Below are 20,466 nucleotides of genomic sequence, written 5' to 3' on the forward strand. Positions count from 1 at the left end.
GAGATCCCAAGCAGGCTCTGCACTGTCAGTGCAGAGACAGAAGCAGGGCTCCATCGTGCAAACTGTGAGATCATGACCTGAGCAGAAATCAAGAGTCGGATGCCTAATGGACTGAGCCACCCAGGTGCCCCGAACTCACGGTGGATCTTAAAATTTATGGTATTTTGATCCTATGATACATGATATTAAAAAAATGTTTTGTGCTGTACCTTTTGTATTTCATGATCATAGTACATCATGTACTTTTATATCTGACTTGAAACTGTCAGCTTAGATACGTAAAAAATTAATTCAGAGTGAAAGAGGAATTTGTCTGGCAAAAATTATAGCCACTAAAAACATTAAGAGTATTTATAAAATCTTCATAAAGTTTATAAAGTTTGAGTGGCAAAATTTCTATTTAAAAAAAATTTTTTAACGTTTATTTATTTTTGAGACAGGGAGAGACAGGGCATGAACAGGGGAGGGTCAGAGAGAGGGAGACACAGAATCTGAGGCAGGCTCCAGGCTCTGAGCTGTCAGCACAGAGCCCGACGCGGGGCTAGAACTCACGGACTGCGAGATCATGACCTGAGCCGAAGTCGGCCGCCCAACCGAGCCACCCAGGCGCCCCCAAAATTTCTATTTAAAACATTCTTTTACATTTTGAATAAGGTATATGACAATATTTCACTAAAACTGTAGTCTAAAGCACATTTCTTTCTTTTTTTTTTTTTTAACATTTATTTTTTGAGAGACAGAGTACGAGCAGGGGAGGGGCAGAGAGAGAGGGAGACACAGAATCCAAAGCAGGCTCCAGGCTTGTCAGCAAAGAGCCCGACCTGGGACTCAAACCCAGGAACTGTGAGATCATGAGCCAAACTCGGCACTTAATTAACTGAGCCACTCAGGAACCCCTAAAGCACATTTCTTAAAATGAAATGTATATGAGAGCATTTTATTTTTATGTATTTATTTTTTTAATGTTTATTCATTTTTAGAGAGAGAGAAAGAGAGCGCACGCGAGTGGGGAAGGGATGGAAAGAGAAGGAGACACAGAATCCAAAGCAGGCTCCAGGTTCTGACCTGTCAGCACAGAGCCCAATGTGGGTCTTGAACTCACAAACTGTGAGATCATGACTTGACTGGTAATCGGATGCTTAAATGACTGATCCACACGGGCATCCCCATAAGAGCATTAAAAAAAATAGATTTCACTACATATTACCAACAGAAATATTAAAACAGATTATTGCCTGCCATTAGCTATATGATAGTTACCAATTATTACTCAATTGAAAATCTATTCAAACAGCAGAAAAAATGTAAGACATACCTTCTATCTCGAATATGGCATTGTTGTTTAGATATAGTTCTGTCAGACAATAGTTTCTAGTTAGAAATGTTATTCCATTGAGCTGAAAATGAGAGATAATAATATATTTTCTATAGTAATTATATATATAAATGTGTATGTATATACATATATGTATAAAGTTATAATAAGATCATAGAAGTTTGATGTTTGCTGTTATTATTATTTGTCACCTATTGGTTTGGGCCATGCTTTCACATCTGGACTGTCTGAGGACTTTGTGATGAAAAGGATGTGTTCAGATCATTGAAGACAAACCTTTCATAATGTCTTGACCAAACTTCTTTGCATGGTTTTCGAGGCCCCTGTAATCTGGCCTAGCCCCTTTGCTCTATCTAACCTTGTTCCCTCCCAGTTCTGCCTCCTGCAGTCTCATTGGAGGTGGTCCCATGTACCCACTGATTCACCATCACACATTATTTAGTGACTAGTGTGTGCCGCGGGCTCTGTCCTCAACGGTGAAGCCATCTCTGCAGCTGTGTGTGAGTCACGCCTTCTCTTTAGCCTGCTTGACTTTTCTCTCTGGTACATTTCCCATAATTCTTAAGGATCAGCCATTGGCCGGCAGAGCGAATCAAACCATCCTTGAGTGGACCTCCATAGGAGGTGTCCCCTCCTCGGGGGATTTGCTGAACCACCCTTTGATCTCCTGGCATCTCACTACTGTCTTCTTCTCACCCTGTTTTGACCCACTTTTTGTTTCATGAAACTTGCACCTGCTCCAGCTCTTGGAGTCTATGAACCATCTCTGCTCCTCCAGCTCACTGTCCTTCTGTAAGCAGATCTCAGTTTAGCAGAGAATGGTGTAATCTGAATGCACACAGGAGGGCAGGCCCAGTGTTAACAGCCTGACCAGCCACAACTCTTAGGGCAGGAAAGGGCAAGGCACAACATCACCCTGTGGCTTAACAGCCCATCTTTTTAAACAAGGACTTTCTTGACAACCTCCACGCCCATGAACCTCCATTGTCTTGACCATTCCCATACTTCATTTGACTTCTACAATTAATCACTTGCTTGCTAGTTTTATGTCTTCATTAAGGAAAGGAAAACCATATTTCTTCGGTATCTTATTGCCTCCACCCCCTCCCCCATTTTCTTAACAATATGGTGAAGTCACATCTTATTTTTAAGATCAGTTTTGAAATTTAGTTATATGAACTGCAAAGAGTCAAAAGCACTCTTGAAATTCCTCAAATGAACCATTAAGTACTATACCCAGGAAATGGGGTATTCCACTCTAAACTGAATGCCAGAAGTGGCTCTGTTACTCTACCGAAACTCCATTAAAAAAAAAAAAAATTTGACTCTATAACTTGGTAAAATTTAACAATTTGTTTGAGTTGTGAGGACGGATGAGTCAGAGGCAGGGCGGTATCTTCTAAAAGCTGCAGGTAAGTGAAATATAAGGCTATCTGTCTACTTAGTACAGGATTTATCAGGGAGACTATTCCCATTAATAGTTATTGACCAAGTGCTTCGTATTTTATAAATACAAAAGTATATGCTCATGATTATACATTAGTTTTAAGTGTTTATTAAAGCTTATCATAGGAATTATTGTTATCAGTGAAATGTTTTTGGCCTTTGATGGATTGATTCAGATAGATGCCAACCGTGTGATGAAGTGAGGATTCATTGCGAATTTTAGTCACGCCCTCTCATAGCTCAGAAAAGCTATGTTAGATTTCTGTCCCAAGTTGCACAACTGATTTCTTTAATGAATTGTTTTTTTATTTTTCTGTTGTTGTTATATTTGCAACATTTGCAAATTACGAAGCTATAAAAGGCACATGTGCTGTTTATCTCATCATTTCACAGATTCATCTGCACCAAATTATGTCAGCGCCCGTGCAGGAGGACCACCAGTAATTTCACTACAGCTTTTGTTAGGTCATAAGAGGGGCTGTGTTCTTCCCAGGTAGGAGACCTAGCAACACAATGAGGGGCGGATCCCAGTTGGCTTCCTATCCCTTTCTACTCTTCCTTCTGGCCTCCTGACAGCAACTCACTGCCTTCCTTCCCCTTACCGCTCCCTGATCTAATGATAGCCACACCCGACATAAATATAGAAAACAAACCCCATTGGAAAGCATGACTTTGTCTTCTCTTCTTTTCCAGTTGCCTGCCCGACCACACATTGACAGAACATTTCTAATTAGTCAGGGCTTTAATTTCTCTTGCATTACTTATTAACACAGAAAGAAGACTAATAAACTCCATAATTTCATCTTGATTATAGCATCACAGTTTTCACAAGAGCATTAATGTCATTGTACCGTGATTACTGGGATTTTAAGACTGCACTGTTTGTTGGGGTGAGATGCATAGGAGAATGGGGTGGAAAGAGATAAAGCCAGATCATGAGGACCCTGGGAGCTATTACAAGATTTTGTGCACAGGAGTGTTACTGTTCAATTTTATTTTAGAAAGAAAATGGCAGAGAAGAAAATGGTTTAGAAAGGATAGTAAGTATAATGGGAGGAGTTGAAAAAAAAAAAGGGTGTTATGCTAATTCAGAAGAATATATGGTGGCCCAGAGTAAAGTAATGACAGGGAGAAGAGAGGTAGAGGGTACTGAGAGAGAGACAGCTCTAAGGTAGAATTCACAAGGCTGAATAGGCATTGCAATGTAGTAAGTTGTTGAAGGCAAGATCTAGGCATGAGAATTGGACACATGCTGATTGTTCTGACATTCATACTGACAGTGTTAAAGTAAAACGTTATTATAATTATCCATTTAGAAAAGTCTACACTATTAATTCTAAGGATCGCCTTAGGATTTATATTGGATGTGACATTTCACAAATCATTTATTTTAGCTCAAGACTTGGCACATAACAAATGCCCAATAAATCACAGCTATTATTATTTCACCATTATTATTATTATTATTTTTTTTTTTAGAGAGAGAGAGTTGAGAGTACTTAAAGCACTTACAGGTAACCACTGAAGTACTAGTGGAGAAAAAATTATGCCAGCATGAATTTAGAATTGAAGAGGCATTCATTTATTTATTTTTAAATGTTTATTTCTTTTGGGGGGGGGAGAGAGAGAGAGAGAGAGAGAGGAAGCACAAGCTGGGAGAAAGCAGAGAGAGAGGAAGAGAGAGAGAATCGCAAGCAGGCTCCACACTATCAGCACAGAACCAGATGTGGGGCATGATCCCACAAACTGAGATCACGACCTGAGCCAAAATCAAGAGTTGGACACTTAACCGAGTCACCCAGGAGCCCCATGGAGGCATTCTTTTAGAACAGGGCTTCTCCACCTCTACAACTACTGACATTTTGGGCCAGAATATTCTTTGTTGGGGTTGGGAGGGCTGTCCTGTGCATTGTAGTATGTTTAACAGCAAATCTAGTCTCTACCCACTAGATGCCAGTAGCACACACACACTCCACTTGTGACAGTCAAAAATGTCTCCAGAGAGTGCCACATGTCCCCTTGCAGGGAAAAGAATGGGGGTGGGGGGCTGTGTGCAGTCACTGCTGGTTGATAACTGCTGATTTAGAGTCAAGGGGAGAGGGAAGAGTCATATTTATTAAATGCTAACTATTAGTTGGCCCCTGAGCTAAATGTTTTCACAGACATTATCTAGTGTGATGCTTACAATAGCCCTTTGTTATTTGTTTTATCCCTTATTTATCTAGGAGGAAACTGAGGCTCCGTGAAGTTAACCAACTTTCTCAAGGTAACAACAGAGCAAGGATTAAAATCCAAGTCTGTCTGACTCTTGGATCAAAAACTGGCCTATAGTACACCATAATTTGGTTCCTTAAAAAAGAGGAACCTCTATATAAAGTAACCAGAAGACATTAATTTGAACATACATACTTTGAAGTAATAGAAAATATCAGTTTAAGTAATGGAAAATACTCTATAAATTATTTTTCTACTATATCAGCAATGTTTTTCACCAAAAATCATATTTAAAATATACCCCAAAATATTTGGTGTGAAACTGACAAAAAGAAGAGAATTAATCTCTAAACATATATGTCCAGTATATACTGAGCCAACTAAAATTCCATGATGTATATTGTAAAGCTACTTGAAAAAAAGGTAGTAATCCAAAGAATTCTTTACCAATATTTAAAATAGCACATTAAATATTATTATTTCATTTTTCAAATGCTCTAAGCCGTTTTTAGAACAAGGTATGTTTTACATAAATGAATAAATAAATATATTTATACCCAAACCTTATTGAAAGAACCAATTAAAGTTGTATATATTGGCTTATGGAATATTTTTCATCACTCAATCTAAAAGTTTCCATTACTCAAACTAAGAGTATTTTCTATTCAAAATATTTTCAAATTAATGTCTTCTGGGTGATACGTATATCAATTTATTTAATCTTCATGATAAACTCTTAAGGTAAGAGTACTATCATTACCTTATTTTAAGAAGTGAAACTGTTGGGGCGCCTGGGTGGCGCAGTCGGTTAAGCGTCCGACTTCAGCCAGGTCACGATCTCGCGGTCCGTGAGTTCGAGCCCCGCGTCAGGCTCTGGGCTGATGGCTCAGAGCCTGGAGCCTGTTTCCGATTCTGTGTCTCCCTCTCTCTCTGCCCCTCCCCCGTTCATGCTCTGTCTCTCCCTGTCCCAAAAATAAATAAACGTTGAAAAAAAAAAAATTAAAAAAAAAAAGAAGTGAAACTGAGGTACAGAACTGTTGAGTAATTTGTCCAAGATTACACAGCTAGCATATGGCAGAACTGAGGTTGACTCAGGCTCCAGCGTCCTTGCTGGGAACCACTGCACTTCATTACCATCCAGAGTAGGAAGCTGAGCTGTCAGTCAAGCTCATTTCCAGGCTCAGCTTGAGTCAGTGGCTTGACTTGCCCCATTCACTTGATCTAATGTTGATCTCTTGGGTAATATGGGTATCTCTCAAAAATTGCTTGCACCTGGCTGACCTACAACCTACCAAGTTTCAAAACCTAGGGGCAAATCACCGTAGGCCAGTGATTAAAAAACAGATGGGCAGCGGGGGGGCAGCGCCTGGGTGGCTCAGTTGGTTGAGTGTCCAACTTCCGTTCAGGTCACGATCCTGGCCTATGGGTTTGAGCCCCACATCGGGTTCTGTGCTGACAGACAGCTCAGAGCCTGGAGCCTGCTTTGGATTCTGTGTCTCCCTATCTCTCTGCCCCTCCCCTGCTCGTGTTCTGTCTCCCTCTGTCTCTCTCTCTCTGTCTCTCAAAAAATAAAGTGTTAAAAATTTTTAAAAAATGATGAAATTCTATAATTATGTGTTACTTAAAAGGGTATATTGTTGTATGTTTGATGACAGAAATCACAATATCTCCTAAATTTACATAAATGTCTAAGTATTAGTTGGGTAGAATTTTAATAATACATATTGAATTATGTAGGAGAAGAAAAGAAAAAAGTCAATATACTTCCAGGATTCCTAAGTTCATTTTTATGGTGCTATTGTAGAAGAAATGAAAACAATGCATTCATTTGTATCTTAGTTCAATGTACATAGTACTTAGTTCAATTGTACATAGTTTCACATATGTACAATATGTGAAAATAAAATCTATACGTTAAAAATATTCAGGAACAACTATATTTATCCAATACAAAGACTTTTATTCTCATGTTTTCCCCTCTGTATTCCATGTTATTGAAATTTTTGTATATGCCCTTTTACAAAATAGGTTACATTTTTTGGTTAAATCATTTTAAATCATAACTAGATACACAGTGTAGATATCTATGAATTTCATAACCATTCAGTGAAGCCTTATTTAGGTTATTTATGTTGATTTACTTTTTTGAAGAGGTTTTAAATATTTGGCAAAACATAATTCTCTCAACAAAGTTGACATAAAGGATAGAATTAATGTTGACCTGAGGCAACAGAAACATGTAAGAGCCCAAATTATATGGAATGCATGCTAGTTCATTTTATTCCTTAACAGTTTTTATGCTCTGCTATGGGATTTGTGCTGCTCTAAATTTGTTTTTCAGAACAAGGTATGTTATATATAAATGAATATATAAATATATATATCCAAACCTTATTGAAAGAACCAACTAAAATTCCATGATATATGTTGTAAAGCTACTTGAAAAAAAGTAGTAATTCAAGAACTCTTTACAAATATTCTAAACAGCACATTAAAGATAATTATTTCTTTTTTCAAATTGTGAATTGCTAATTTTGAGCATCAATGTCCCTTCCTAAAATAATCAAATTTGTGCTATTTACAAAATTCTCAATATGTGCTGAATGCTTGGGAGATAGGAAAGAGTAACATATCTTAATGGTGTTGAAGAATGAGTCCAGGATCTATCTTTCTTTCTTTTCTTTCTTCTTTCTTTCTTTCTTTCTTTCTTTCTTTCTTTCTTTCTTTCTTTCTTTCTTTCTTTCTTTCTTTTTTAGTGTTTATTTATTTTTGAGAGAGAGAGAGAAAGAGAGAGACAGAACATGAACAGGGGAGGGGCAGAGAGAGAGGGAGACACAGAATCAGAAGCAGGCTCCAGGCTCCACGCTGTCAGCACAGAGCCCATCGTGGGGCTTGAACTCACAAATCTTGATATCATGATCTGAGCCAAAGTTGGATGCGCAACCGAGTGAGCCCACCCAGGTGTCCCAGAGTCCAGCATCTTTCTCAAAGCAATTTTGCTTATTTTAATCTGACCTTTCTCTGGTTAGTTACTATGGAATATGTTATTATAAATAAGTATTTCAATTATTTTTTACATGATGAAGTTTATGAACAATACCTTAGCCAGAAGAGGTACTTTTATTTAGATTTAGTTTGTAAAATGTGTCACCTATTTGGTCTTTGCTACATGGCAGAAACTCAGATTCCATTTTGACAGTTGCTTGGTGAAGCAACATACGGGTTTTCATCAAGTGCTTCTTCTAATCTGAGACAAATGAAATATACCCAAGTACTGGCCATTCTTCCAGAAATAAAAGGATACTAGCATTGTGGCACCAATATTAAGAGTTCATTATTGGGGCACCTGGGTGGCTCAGTCGGTTGTGCGTCCGACTTCGGCTCAGGTCATGATCTCACAGTTCGTGGGTTCGAGCCCTGCATCAGGTTCTGTGCTGACCGCTTGCTCAGAGCCTGGAGCCTGCTTCAGATTCTGTGTCTCCTTCTCTCTCTGCCCCTCCCCCACTCATGCTTTGTCTCACTCTGTTCCTCAAAAATAAATAAATGTAAAAAAATTTTTTTAAAAAAGAGTTCATTATTGAATGAATTAAAAAACAATTTTTGAGGTGATGAGCCCAAACACAAAAAGATCAAAAGTATAGACCACTTGAAATTGTAGTATAAAATGCAAATCACTCAACTTCTCATGGAAGGTTGGAAAGGATTAGCTGTGGACCTAAAATTCCCTCGGTCAGGAATTCTAGAAGATGAGACAAAGAAGGGAGTATTTAAAAGGCCTCGGTTACTGTGCATGTAAGAGCAGTGACCTCCCACTAATTACATGAGGAGAGATGAGAAAAGGTGACCCAGAAATGGAGGTGCTGCAGAATTAGTGAATATCTATGCAGTATGAGGAAGAAATGGGCCCTCAGAGAGTGTAATAAAGGAACCAGAGTTGCCTGAGCAAACCTAGGAAAGCTGGGGAATTGGAAGCAACTTTTACCTATTGAATCTGCAAGTCCAGGGTCAGATTAGATGCTCCAGTTTTATCACCCACTAGAGAATGATGAGGAAACATACACCTGCTTCTAGCCATGTTAGGTTCCAAATACACCAAACTGCATTCATTGCCTCCCAAGAGTATAGCTTTCTCATATTCCATTCCAGGTAGTTTGCAAATGCCATGCCCTTACCATGAGTAGAGAGAGCCACTCCCTCTGCCCTTCTTAATTTTATCGTTAGAGCAGGTACCATCACATTTATTGTTACATTCTGTCAGTAGCCTAACCGTAAGTACAAAACGAGACACATCAGATAGGATGTTTTGGCTTCAGGTAACTTCTGAGCTAAACTCAAACTGGCACATAGATGAGAACATTTATTACCCCACATACCAAGAAGTCCAGAGGCTATGAGAGCCTCAGTCCTAGTATCACAATGAGTCCCTGGGCTGTACTTTTCTCTAAATGTTGCTTACATTCTCATGCTGAGAGGATGGTTCCTGGCTTCATATCTAGGCAAGAAATCATCGAGGAACCAAGGGACCTCTCTTCTCTCTCTTCTAGTGCTCCCTTTAAGACTGAGGAAACGTCTCACAGAAGCCTCCTAGCAGATGCCTCCTCTGTCTCTATTACCATAATTGGGTTATGTGCCCATTCATTGACTAGCCACTCACAAGGAGGATGGGATTATCCCGATTGGCTTAGACAGTATAGGATCCATTCCCTGCAACTGGTGATGGGGTCATCTACCTGATTAAAAAAGAGAAGTATGTACCAAAACCTAAATTCAGATTCTGCTGTTTAGGTAAAAAGAGAGAATGGATATTGGATGGACAACCAATAATATCCAATACACATTCCTCAACAAAATTCTTGAGTATAAAAGAGTAAACAACAAAGATGTGTTCATTTTACTTTACCACTTTGTGCCTTAGTTTTTCCTAAATAGAGGGTAGTTCAAGATACTCTCTAATGTAAGAACAATGCCAGTCACAGATTCTGGTCATTGTTAACAAAATGTTGCAATTCTAAATATTTACATTCCTGTGTCAGTGTTGATGTTTTTCACTGTATTTTTACACATCATTTCAATGCTGGTATATTAACTTCTTTGCGGTCATCCTATTGCTATCTAGATTTTAAAGAAAAGTAATAATCGTGGGGCTCCTGGGTGGCTCAGTCGGTTAAGGGTCTGACTTCGGCTCAGGTCATGATCTCATGGTTAGTGGGTTCGAGCCCGCAGCAGGCTTTATGCTGACAGCCCAGAACCTGGAGCCTGCTTCAGATTCTGTGTCTCCCCCTCTCTCTGCCCCTCCCCCGTTCATGCTCTGTCTCTCTCTCTCTCAGAAATAAATAAACATTAAAAAAATTAAAATTAAATAAAAAATAAAGAAAAGTAATAATCAAAATTTTACATATGGATTTTGTTGAAGTACTATCATAGCTAGTATGTTCATTGGAGTTTGGGATCCTGAATAAGACTTCATTTTTTTAAATTAATTAATTTTTGAGAGAGAGAGAGAGAGAGCACAGGAGTGAACAAGGGGCAGAGAGAGAGGCAATCCCATGAGGTGCAGAGGGAGATAAAGAGAGGGAGAGAGAGTGCAGAGCCCAGAGCAGGGCTTGAGCTCACCCAAAGTGGGGCCTCAACTCACTGTCCTAGAGATCATGACCTAAGCAGAAGCCAGATGTTTAACCAACTGAGTCACCCAGGTGCCCCCTAAATTAAGGCTTTAATTTTTCATGGACTATAAGTATTCAGCAGCTTAGCAGCCAGCCAATTATTGACCAATAGGAAAACTTACAGGAGCTCATTTACTTATCAAATGAACACCGGATTTTTGGATAAGATATATTTTCATTGTTATATGAACTAAGTAAGTCTATTTTTTAAAAGAACAAAGTTAAATGATGATGATTTTGGAAATAATATAGTGAGTTTGTTGAATGTAAATAACCAGGCACATGAAGAGAAATCAGCCTCCTCCATTCCTTCCCCACCCGCTGCCCTTCAGAAACAAAAGAAAGTAACATAGTTGAGCGGGTGTACCATCCTTTCCTATGTATATAATGTGTCTCAAGTCAATTGTGTGAAAATTCAATGACTGGAAATGGGATAGTGTCCACTAACACAAAGCTAAAAGATATTTAAGAATCCCTAATTATATCTTTCCCTGTAGACACATTGCTGATATTTGTACACGTTCTTTCCTTCAGAGCTGAACACCACAAGAGGCACATGTGAGAAACAAAGATTAGTCAGTCTGGCCATGCTTCTAATGATTTCCATCTTTTTCTAATCAGAGGGCGCACACTGTGACCCAGGATCATTTTTGGCAGAGTGTTTAAAAGAGTTTTAAACTTGTGTGCCCTTAAGTGGTGCGTACACTTTCCATTTCAATTGCTAGTCGCCTGGGCCTTGAAGGTGATTTGTTTGTTCTCTCAGAAATCATTTCAAGCTCATGAGACTTATACTTACACTTAATATGAGAAGCACTTTCATTTTCCATTTCCCACTTAGTTAGTTAAGAAAAAAAAAGAGAAGACTGAAAATGCCATGTAATATTGAAATGCTTGTATAAACATGGCTGCTTAGGGATTCTGTGCTTTGAGTCGGGACTACTGTTGACAAGCAGACTACTGCTGAAAACTGAAATTATTTCTTTTTAATCAGCTGGTATTTGAAAGTCGAAATTCAGAAAGTTAAGATTGGATCATCAGTTCATAATGAACAAAACACAAGCTGTTGGAAAGTCAAATTTTTGAAAGTTGAGAATAACCGACTAACTGATGATTGTCTAAGCTCGCATTTTAGTTCAGTTCTGCTCTTTGCCTTGGAAAGAACTTGGAGCCCCAGCCAGGCACCCACTATGGGGGAGGCAGTGGGAGGGCACTGCCTCCTAAACTCTAGCCTCCAAGAGAACCTTTAAGGGCCATACTCAGTGAACTTCCCTGCAGTTGGGGACATGGTGGCTTACTGTCTGCCACTTCCTGAGAAAGTAGATCGGCTTAGGTCACTGGGAGGTGACCACCTGCTTGGCTTCTGACAGGAGGACAAAGGTGTGTGAGTGCTGGGAAGTGCATGCCAGACCACTGAAGGAATATTGATCTGGGGTACTTTACAAGGGATCCTGCCCAAGGGAGTAGTTTGCCACAGCCCAGAAACTGTCAGTTTCAGGTACCACTGGGATAAAAGGGGAGGAGGAGTTGGGAGAGGCCAACAAAGAGGAATTAGACTTGAAAAAACCTACTTTGGAATAATCCATTAAAAGAAAAAAAGTTGACTTTACACACCTGTTAGTACCAGAGGGTACAGATCACGTAAGAATTTTGTTTCTTACTTAAACTAGGAGTATAGAATATTAATACTTTTAAAGATTAGCTTCAACAAAAACATGAAATTAAGATTGTGATTTAATTATAGAGCTATTTAAAGATAACATAGAACTACCTTATTGTGATGTAGCCATAAGTATTTTAATTTTTTAAACCTAGAGAGATCAATGACTTCTGTCAGTTCCCTGGAAAGGAAAGAAAAAAATTAACATTAGCAACAATTAATTTAATTTAATTTAATTTAATTTAATTTAATTTAACAATTAATTAGCAACAATTAATTTATTCATGGGTAAGGTGGGTTATATAGTAGGTCTTTGGAATAACTGTAAAGGCCTCTCTCTTTGTTCTTTCAAAGTTGTTGGCACACCTCTCTACTAATTTCCAAAATACCATCGTTACACTTCATTCATTTGAATTAAGATTTTGTCAGCCAGTTAAAGAAAATACTTAAGGAAAACATTTGATCACATTCCTAGAAATTTACATCTCATTGTGATTACATTTATTGGCACCACAATTAAAAAAGGAGATTTGGGGGCACCTGGGTGGCTCAGTTGGTTGAGTGTCCGACTTCAGTTCAGGTCACGATCTCACATTTTGTCAGTTCGAGCCCTGCTTTGGACTCTGTGCTGAGAGCTCAGAGCCTGGAAGCTGCTTCAGTATCTGTGTTTCCCTTCCTTTCTGTCCCTACCCCACTCACTCGTTTGCACTTTCTCTCTCTCTCTCTTTCAAAAATAAATATTCAAAAAAAAGGTTTTACTGGGTACAGGGCAGAGGGGGAAAAGTGAGTGTGGAAGACCTTGGACTTGCACATAAATGTGGAAAACACCATCAGCTCCTACTTCCACAGTGTCTTTGAGGTTCTTACTTTGGGTTGTCCAGATCTTGGCCACATTGTACTTAAGACATGGAAATGGCAGTATGTCAAAAGACAGAGACTAGGTAGTGTTTTATTCTTCCTTTGTTGTTTATTAAATATGGGATCAAAATATCACCATCCTTTTTGAATCATACAGGTGGTCCTGAGTCCTGTTGCTATGTGGCTCACTCAGCAAAGGGACAGGCCTGGGGTGGAGAGGGGGAATTATCAGTGAAGTGGGCAAAATCCTGAGAATAGTCAGCCCTTGACTGCTATGGGCTCAAATATTCAGATCTCTTTTATTTCTAATGGCAGAAACTGTGTGCCCAGGCTGGGTACGTACACATATATGTCTCTATCAAACATTGGCATAGAGCACACACTCTGTGGCAGGCACTTTTCTAAGCCATTAAAAATTGTTAATGTTAATTAATATTATATACATTAACTCATTTGTGGTAACATCCTTTCACAATTTTTTTTTTTTTGGCTTTGCGACACTGAGGGACTAGTATTTTCCTATTTTTTGTGAAAACGTATTTTCTAAATCATGCAAACAACATTTCTAAACAAAAGAAACTTTCTCACCGACTCTTCATATGGAGAGATTTCAAAATTCAGAAAAGTTGAAGGAATAGTACATTGAAAGCTTGGATAGCCCTCGCAATTTTTAATATTTTGCCACACCTCTGCTCGCTATCTCCAATCTATATAATATATGTCCTTATTGTTTGATAGTTTTCTTGGTGAACCATTTCAACATAAATTGCAGACTTACCATCGTAGGGCTCTCGCTCTTAAACACTTGAGCATGCGTATCCCTCAAATAGGGACATTCTCCTGCAGAGGTACAATACCATTATCACCCCTAAAAATTAAATTGAATTCAATAATATCGTCTACCATGCTTTTCATATTCAAGTCGTCCCTGTTGCTCCTGCACATCTTTGTTTCAATCCAGAATCCCATCAGTATTCATGCACTGCATTTTTAGTTGGTATAATACCTTAGTTTTGTTAAATTTAGAATAGTCACTCCGTCTCCTTTTATGACCTTCACACTGACTATGTGAAGAGCCCAGGACATTTTTCTGAGAGAATGTCTCACATTCCTGATTTGTCTGATGGCTTCCTCATGATTAAATTCAAGGAGGGCCATTTTTCAGTTACAAAGGTAATGATTGCCGCGTCACATTATGAAGCAAGTGATGCCACTTTGCCCCACTCTTGGTGAAGGAAGTTCAGTCATGGGGTTCAGGCTGCATCTGCCAAGTTTCTCCATTGTAAAAGTATATGAATGTTGTCATTGAGCAGTTATGTGTGGGGCAAAACTCTAACGACTGTGTGTATGTCTTGTCCCCCAATAACTTATTCAATGGATTTAGCTTCGGTTGATGATACTTAGTGAATCAGAAGATTTGGGATTATAAAATGCTGATTTTTCTGATGCTCTCATTCTTTTTACACTTATTAGCTGGTATTCTGTTAAGATGGGTATCAAGGAGGGCACTTGTGAGGAGCACCAGATGTTATATGTAAGTGACGAATCACTAAATTCTACACCTGAAACTAATATTACACTGCATGTTAACCAAGTGGAATTTCAGTAAAAACTTGGAAAGAACATCCACCCCTGCCCTTTCTTTCTTTCAGTCATTCTCTTCCACACCTTACTTGTATTTGAAGAGTTTTTTCTTAAACCTTTTCCGTTGTTGTTGTTTTGTTTTGTTTTGTTTTTTAATTCTCAGAGTATCCCAAACAAAAGACTTCAAGCAGAGTACATGTCCTTTAGACATGCACTCTTGGTTGTTGAACACTTCTCTGGTACCCAAAATATTCCAGACTCCTCAAATCAACTCCTAATAGGAGACATATACGCATAATGCATTCTCCTCCACTGTAGATATGCAGCCTATTTCTGGGAAGAAGAATTTGGATCCTGGTACACCTAAATTATTGCACTGGGCAATAATGATAATACATTAACTTCATCCGTTCCCATGAGAAATAAAACAATCATTATGTGGTAGGAGAGAAACTCAAGCCCCACTTAGAGGATTTCCCCAAGGATTTCCCAGAAAAGTTATTTTAATACATTAATACTTTGAAATATCAATTGTGTCAAATTAAGGTCATTAATTTTCTTGTACTAGTTGTATTATATAAGGTAATAAAGTTGATTCCCTTTTAAAAGGACTTTCATTAAGTCAGAAGGGTAAATTCTGCACATAAACCTGTTAGAAATCAATAAAGGGCTGTTGCCCTTTATTTCGGGGGTGATGCCAGTGGAAGACAAAGAGAAGAAATCCTACGACTAATGATGGCAACGACTTATGGCGACAATAACATGTTAGCTCTGTTGTCACAGTATGCATTCTCCATGATTACTCAAGGAAATAATTGATTTTGTTGTTGTTGTTTTATTTTGTTTTGTTTTCCTGTTTGGCAACAGAGACTCCAACAAATAGCCTAGTTTACCCAGTTTAATGGTATCCGGGCAGAGAAATACATATAGTTTTTGTACCCAGATGTATTAAATCATAATTTAGTATTCTTAGGATATAAAATGTATTGTCCTTTAGTTGAGAAGACCAGTAATTACTCACTGTCAGAGGATCAATATTTCTATTTTTTTCTAGTGTTTCAAAGCTTTTCTTATTGTTATCTGCATACCCTTGTACTACACAGATGTTAAAATCATGAAAGGCTTAGAGATGCGATCTTTGGCCACATAAAATATGTATTATTATTATAAAGCTAGTTGATCTCTAGAGAGATTCAAAGCATGACTTTAAGTGTGTCAGAATTATCTACTATATCTGTTCCATTCTAAAATACCCATTTTTAAAAATCTTAAATTGGCCAGCTCTTTTTTTTTGTTACTATCAAGAGATTTAGAAATGTTACCAAGATAAATATTTTTCTCTGCACTTATAATCTAAAAAAAAATACATCACAAAAGAAATATGTTTATTAATAAAGGATTTCCACAAATCACCAGCAATAAAGTGACTGACTTCAATGAGAGATAGAGTGGCACATTTGCTTTAAAAAGTAGCTGAGTTCCAAAGATAACATGAGTCAAAATATGTCTAGCCTATTTTATTTTATTTTTTTTTTTTAATTTTTTTTCAACATTTATTTATTTTTGGGACAGAGAGAGACAGAGCATGAACGGGGGAGGGGCAGAGAGAGAGGGAGACACAGAACTGGAAACAGGCTCCAGGCTCTGAGCCATCAGCCCAGAGCCCGACGCGGGGCTCGAACTCACGGACCGCGAGATCGTGACCTGGCTGAAGTCGGACGCTTAACCGACTGCACCACCCAGGCGCCCCATGTCTAGCCTATTTTAAAATAATACATAGAATTCATAGAGATTGAAAAGCATGAAAGGGGGAAAGGAGAGTAAGGAGTAGGGTCATTGTTACTAAATTCAAAGTATAGCCGCACAGATGTCACTTGTTGGCTAGTAAAAACTGTGGTCCAGTCCAACCCATAACTTCATCTTCCTCCTATACATGGGGTTCTATCTCAGGCATTGTGACTGCTCTGTAGAAGAGCCGACATTGCCTCTCCCACCTTGGGGAGTTGGAGGGGCATGAAAGGGGGTTGTTACAGGAAGAGGTTTTCTTACTCACCTGTAAAATTAGTATAGGGGTTGTTGGCTAGGGGTATAATATAATAGGATTATTATTATAGTACAGAGGTATAATGAGCCGCCATTCTGTAATAACAGTAATAATATTAACTGTATTAATGCTCACTGAGTGCTTACTGTCAACCAGGCCCTTTACTTTCTACTATCACACCTAATCTTCACCCAACAACCCTGTAAAGCAGATAGCATTGTTATACTCAGGCAGGAGCCATGGTAGGTAAAATAGGAGTCCCATTTACATGTGAATTTCAGAGAAACCCAAGGAAGTGTAAGACATACTTAATACTAAAGAAAAATTATATTCATCTGTTTCTCTGAAACTCACATATAACTGGACTTGCTCTATGTTTATTTGCTAAATCTGACAACCCTAAGTTTTATGACATGCCCAAGATTACACAGCTGGAAGAGACAGAGCTGGGATTCACACTCAGCCTGGCTCCATAATCTTTGTTTTTATCCATTTTAATTTTGCCTTTCTAATAGAGACGCCAGTGAATGGTAAAGTAATTAGAGGTTGGTACTTGCCTAGCCAGTCCTTGGGGAAAACAATGGAAAAGAACATGTGAATCTGTGAAACATTATAATATGATGCTCTTCTAATTCTTATATAAAGGACACTTACTTTTGAGAAAGGAACAGCTCAAAGACATCAGCATCCCTCTTGTGGCCACATATCTTTAGCTGATCTTCAACTGCCTGATAACATATAATTAATCTGTCAAGCCACATTCCACTGAGCAAAAATACAGAGACATTTGCAGTCAATAACAATAACATCTACAAGAAGATCAAAAGAAAGGTGAATAAGGAGGCAACCACTCTAAACTAATAAATTTCAACACTACAATTATATATTATTTAATCATTTTTGTGGTTGAATTTCATTATCCTTAATCCTGGGCACAGATGTGTAAATAATTTTTAATAAAAAAGAAAAAAGTTTGTATGTGTACATACTAACCAAAAGCAAGTTTTTTTTTAATTTTTTTATTTATTTTTGAGAGAGAGAGAGAGAGAGAGAATGTGAACAGGGGAGAGCCTGAGAGAGAGGGAGACAGAGAATCTGAAACAGGCTCCAGGCTCTGAGCTATCGGCACAGAGCCCGATGCAGGGCTCAAACCCATGAACCATGAGATCATGACCTGAGACTAAGTTGGACACTTAATCGACTGAGCCACCCACGTGCTCCCAAAAGCAAGTTTTTGATTTTCTATGAGGCAGAATGATTTGGCCTTTAAATATTCTTAAATGTTCTTTCAAACATGAAGAATTCATATTTGGTAGCTTTTTCATAAAGCTTACAGAAGATCCTTGGTATCACCATTGCAGGTAGAGTAGGATACAATACATATTATTGTACAGGTGTTTCACATTGTAATTTCTCAATAAACATCAGACCAATGAAAAAGTGAATAGATATTATTTCCCTTTCTTTGCAAAGGAACAGTATCTTCATTTTTCACGAGTTACTAACATACTTGCACCGTGGGAATTTTTGATGGGAAAGAAGTAATTTTTATTCCCATAGGCTTTGTTTTGAAAATACAAATCCAACAACAGCAATTTAAGTGCTTTGCTTTTTCTTTTTAAGAGCCTTTGCTAAATTACAAAATAACATTTACAAGCCACATGGCCTAAAATGATACGGAAAAATTAAAGCCCATCTATAATTTGCCATGAAGGAATAAAGCTAACAAGACACAACAAAAGTGGAAAGTATAATTGTTGCACTACTGGAATCTTATAAACATTGTAATTATCAGAGTCAAAACAATCACCAAATTTCAGCTGGGATTTGTCGTGGGTGGTGAGGTTGTGTTGTCAGCGATTTATGAAATTTTGACAATAGCTTTGTTATTTAGTAGAGGACGTTAAGAAGAGTTAGATTTAATGGAATGAACAAATATTGAAAGAAGAGAGGAAGATAGATATACCAGGGATTGAGAGTCATTGTTAATGTATTTCCCAAACTTCCTTTGTTACCTTGTTACACAAGGTGGATCTTGGGGCTTAGAGAACTCATTGGCTCAGGTGGAGGCATTTCCATCAGGGCGTTTTGTGACTCTATAAAGAGCAAGCTGAATTGGGGGCTTGGATAAACCCACTGGATCAGGCTTAGGCATCTGGATCTGGATATTTTAACTTAACCATCTAAACTATCAGCTTCTACTATAAACAGCCAATTGCAAGTGTGTTAAAGTGTTTGGGATGTTAAAATCCAGCCAAAGTAGAATTAACAATTTGCAGCTCTCCGTGAAAGTTTTAAACGGGCTTTTAACTCAATTCCACCATTCTACACCTAGCACTCAAAAATATACTAGTCTGCATATGTGTGTGTACCTGCACACACACACACACACACACACAATGTGAAGATGATTGTTCATCTCAGCATACATTTTCTATATTTGTGAAATATGCCCCCTTTATTGGAATATAGGTTACATTAACATGTAACTTCACAAGAATATAGTGTAGTAGCTTAAAAATATATAGAGACAGATATCTAAACATATAAAGATATCCAAAAGTAAAAATGCCATTGGCAGTATAACATGTGCTAATACCATTTTTGTTACCAATGACATGTGTACACATACATGTGTGCATTTGCACACACTCCAAGTCGGTAACAAAAGTTATCATTTGAGATCATGGGGGACTTTCATTTTCTAACCTGTACATTTGAAAATAATTTTTGGATATTTTAAGAAGTACATATTAATTCAGTAATTGGAAACTGACACAAACTTTGAAAATTTAGAATAAATATTGTAAGGATTTGAGTCAAATTTTGAAAATGAAGAGATGAAAAGGGAAATTGAAACAATCAGCATAATATGCAAATCGCTGGTGTAATTATTTACACAGCTTTTAATCATGGTATGTTTCTTTCCAACCAAAAATTTGGTATGAATCTAGTAACAAGTATTAATGTCGAAGTGCCAAAGAACACGAAAACGTGCCAAGAAGTTTCAAGTTTCAGAGCATCCGTGGTGGAGCAGTTCCAGGTCCCAATCAACACACAACTTCACGAGCAGCATATCCCTTTCATCTAAAGAAGCACAACAAGCATTCATTCCCTGAACTCTGTTTCTATTGTGGTAAAATATATATAACATGGAATTTACTATTTTAATGGTATAGTGCTGTGGCATTGAGTGCATTTACATGGTAGTGCAACCGTGGCCACCACCCATCTCCAGAAGTTTTTGTTCTTCCCCAGATGAAACTCTGTACCCGTTAAACACTAACTGCCCACTTTCCCCCTTCCTCCAGCCCTCCGGCAGCCATCCTTCAGTTCTCTCTCTCTATGGATTTGACTACTCCAGGTACCTCACCTAAGCGGAATCAGAGAATATCTGTCCTTTTATGCCTGGTTAATTTCACTTAGCATACTGTCTCCAGGGTCCACCCATGTCGTAGTGTGTGTCAGAATTTCCTTCTTTCTTACGGCTGAATAATATTTTTTCATAGGTATTTACTACATTTTGTTGTTCCATTTCTCAGTCTATGGACACTTGGGTTGCAGCCATCTTTTGGTTTTTGCCAATAACGCCGCTAAGAACGTGGGTGTACAAACATCAATTTGAGTCCCAGTTTTCACTTCCTTGGAGTGTAATATACTCAGA

At 38.1% G+C, this 20,466-nt stretch overlaps 1 protein-coding gene across 2 annotated transcripts in view; it reads right to left on the reverse strand.

The window, feature by feature from the left end:
- Positions 1–20,466, reverse strand: part of LRRC72 (leucine rich repeat containing 72) — a 42,261-nt gene that overhangs the window by 18,819 nt on the left and 2,976 nt on the right. For both annotated transcript variants that reach the window (XM_086694931.1, XM_025929930.2), the window contains exons 2-4: positions 17,457–17,530; positions 12,428–12,497; positions 1,316–1,397 (exon numbers count right to left, since the gene is read on the reverse strand). In XM_086694931.1, coding sequence (XP_086551057.1) covers positions 1,316–1,397; positions 12,428–12,497; positions 17,457–17,530 — 226 coding nt within the window. The remainder of the gene's footprint in view (positions 1–1,315; positions 1,398–12,427; positions 12,498–17,456; positions 17,531–20,466) is intronic.

Source organism: Puma concolor, chromosome A2, assembly GCF_028749965.1.
Source record: "Puma concolor isolate L17-30 chromosome A2, mPumCon1.1.hap2, whole genome shotgun sequence".
NCBI lineage: Eukaryota > Metazoa > Chordata > Mammalia > Carnivora > Felidae > Puma > Puma concolor.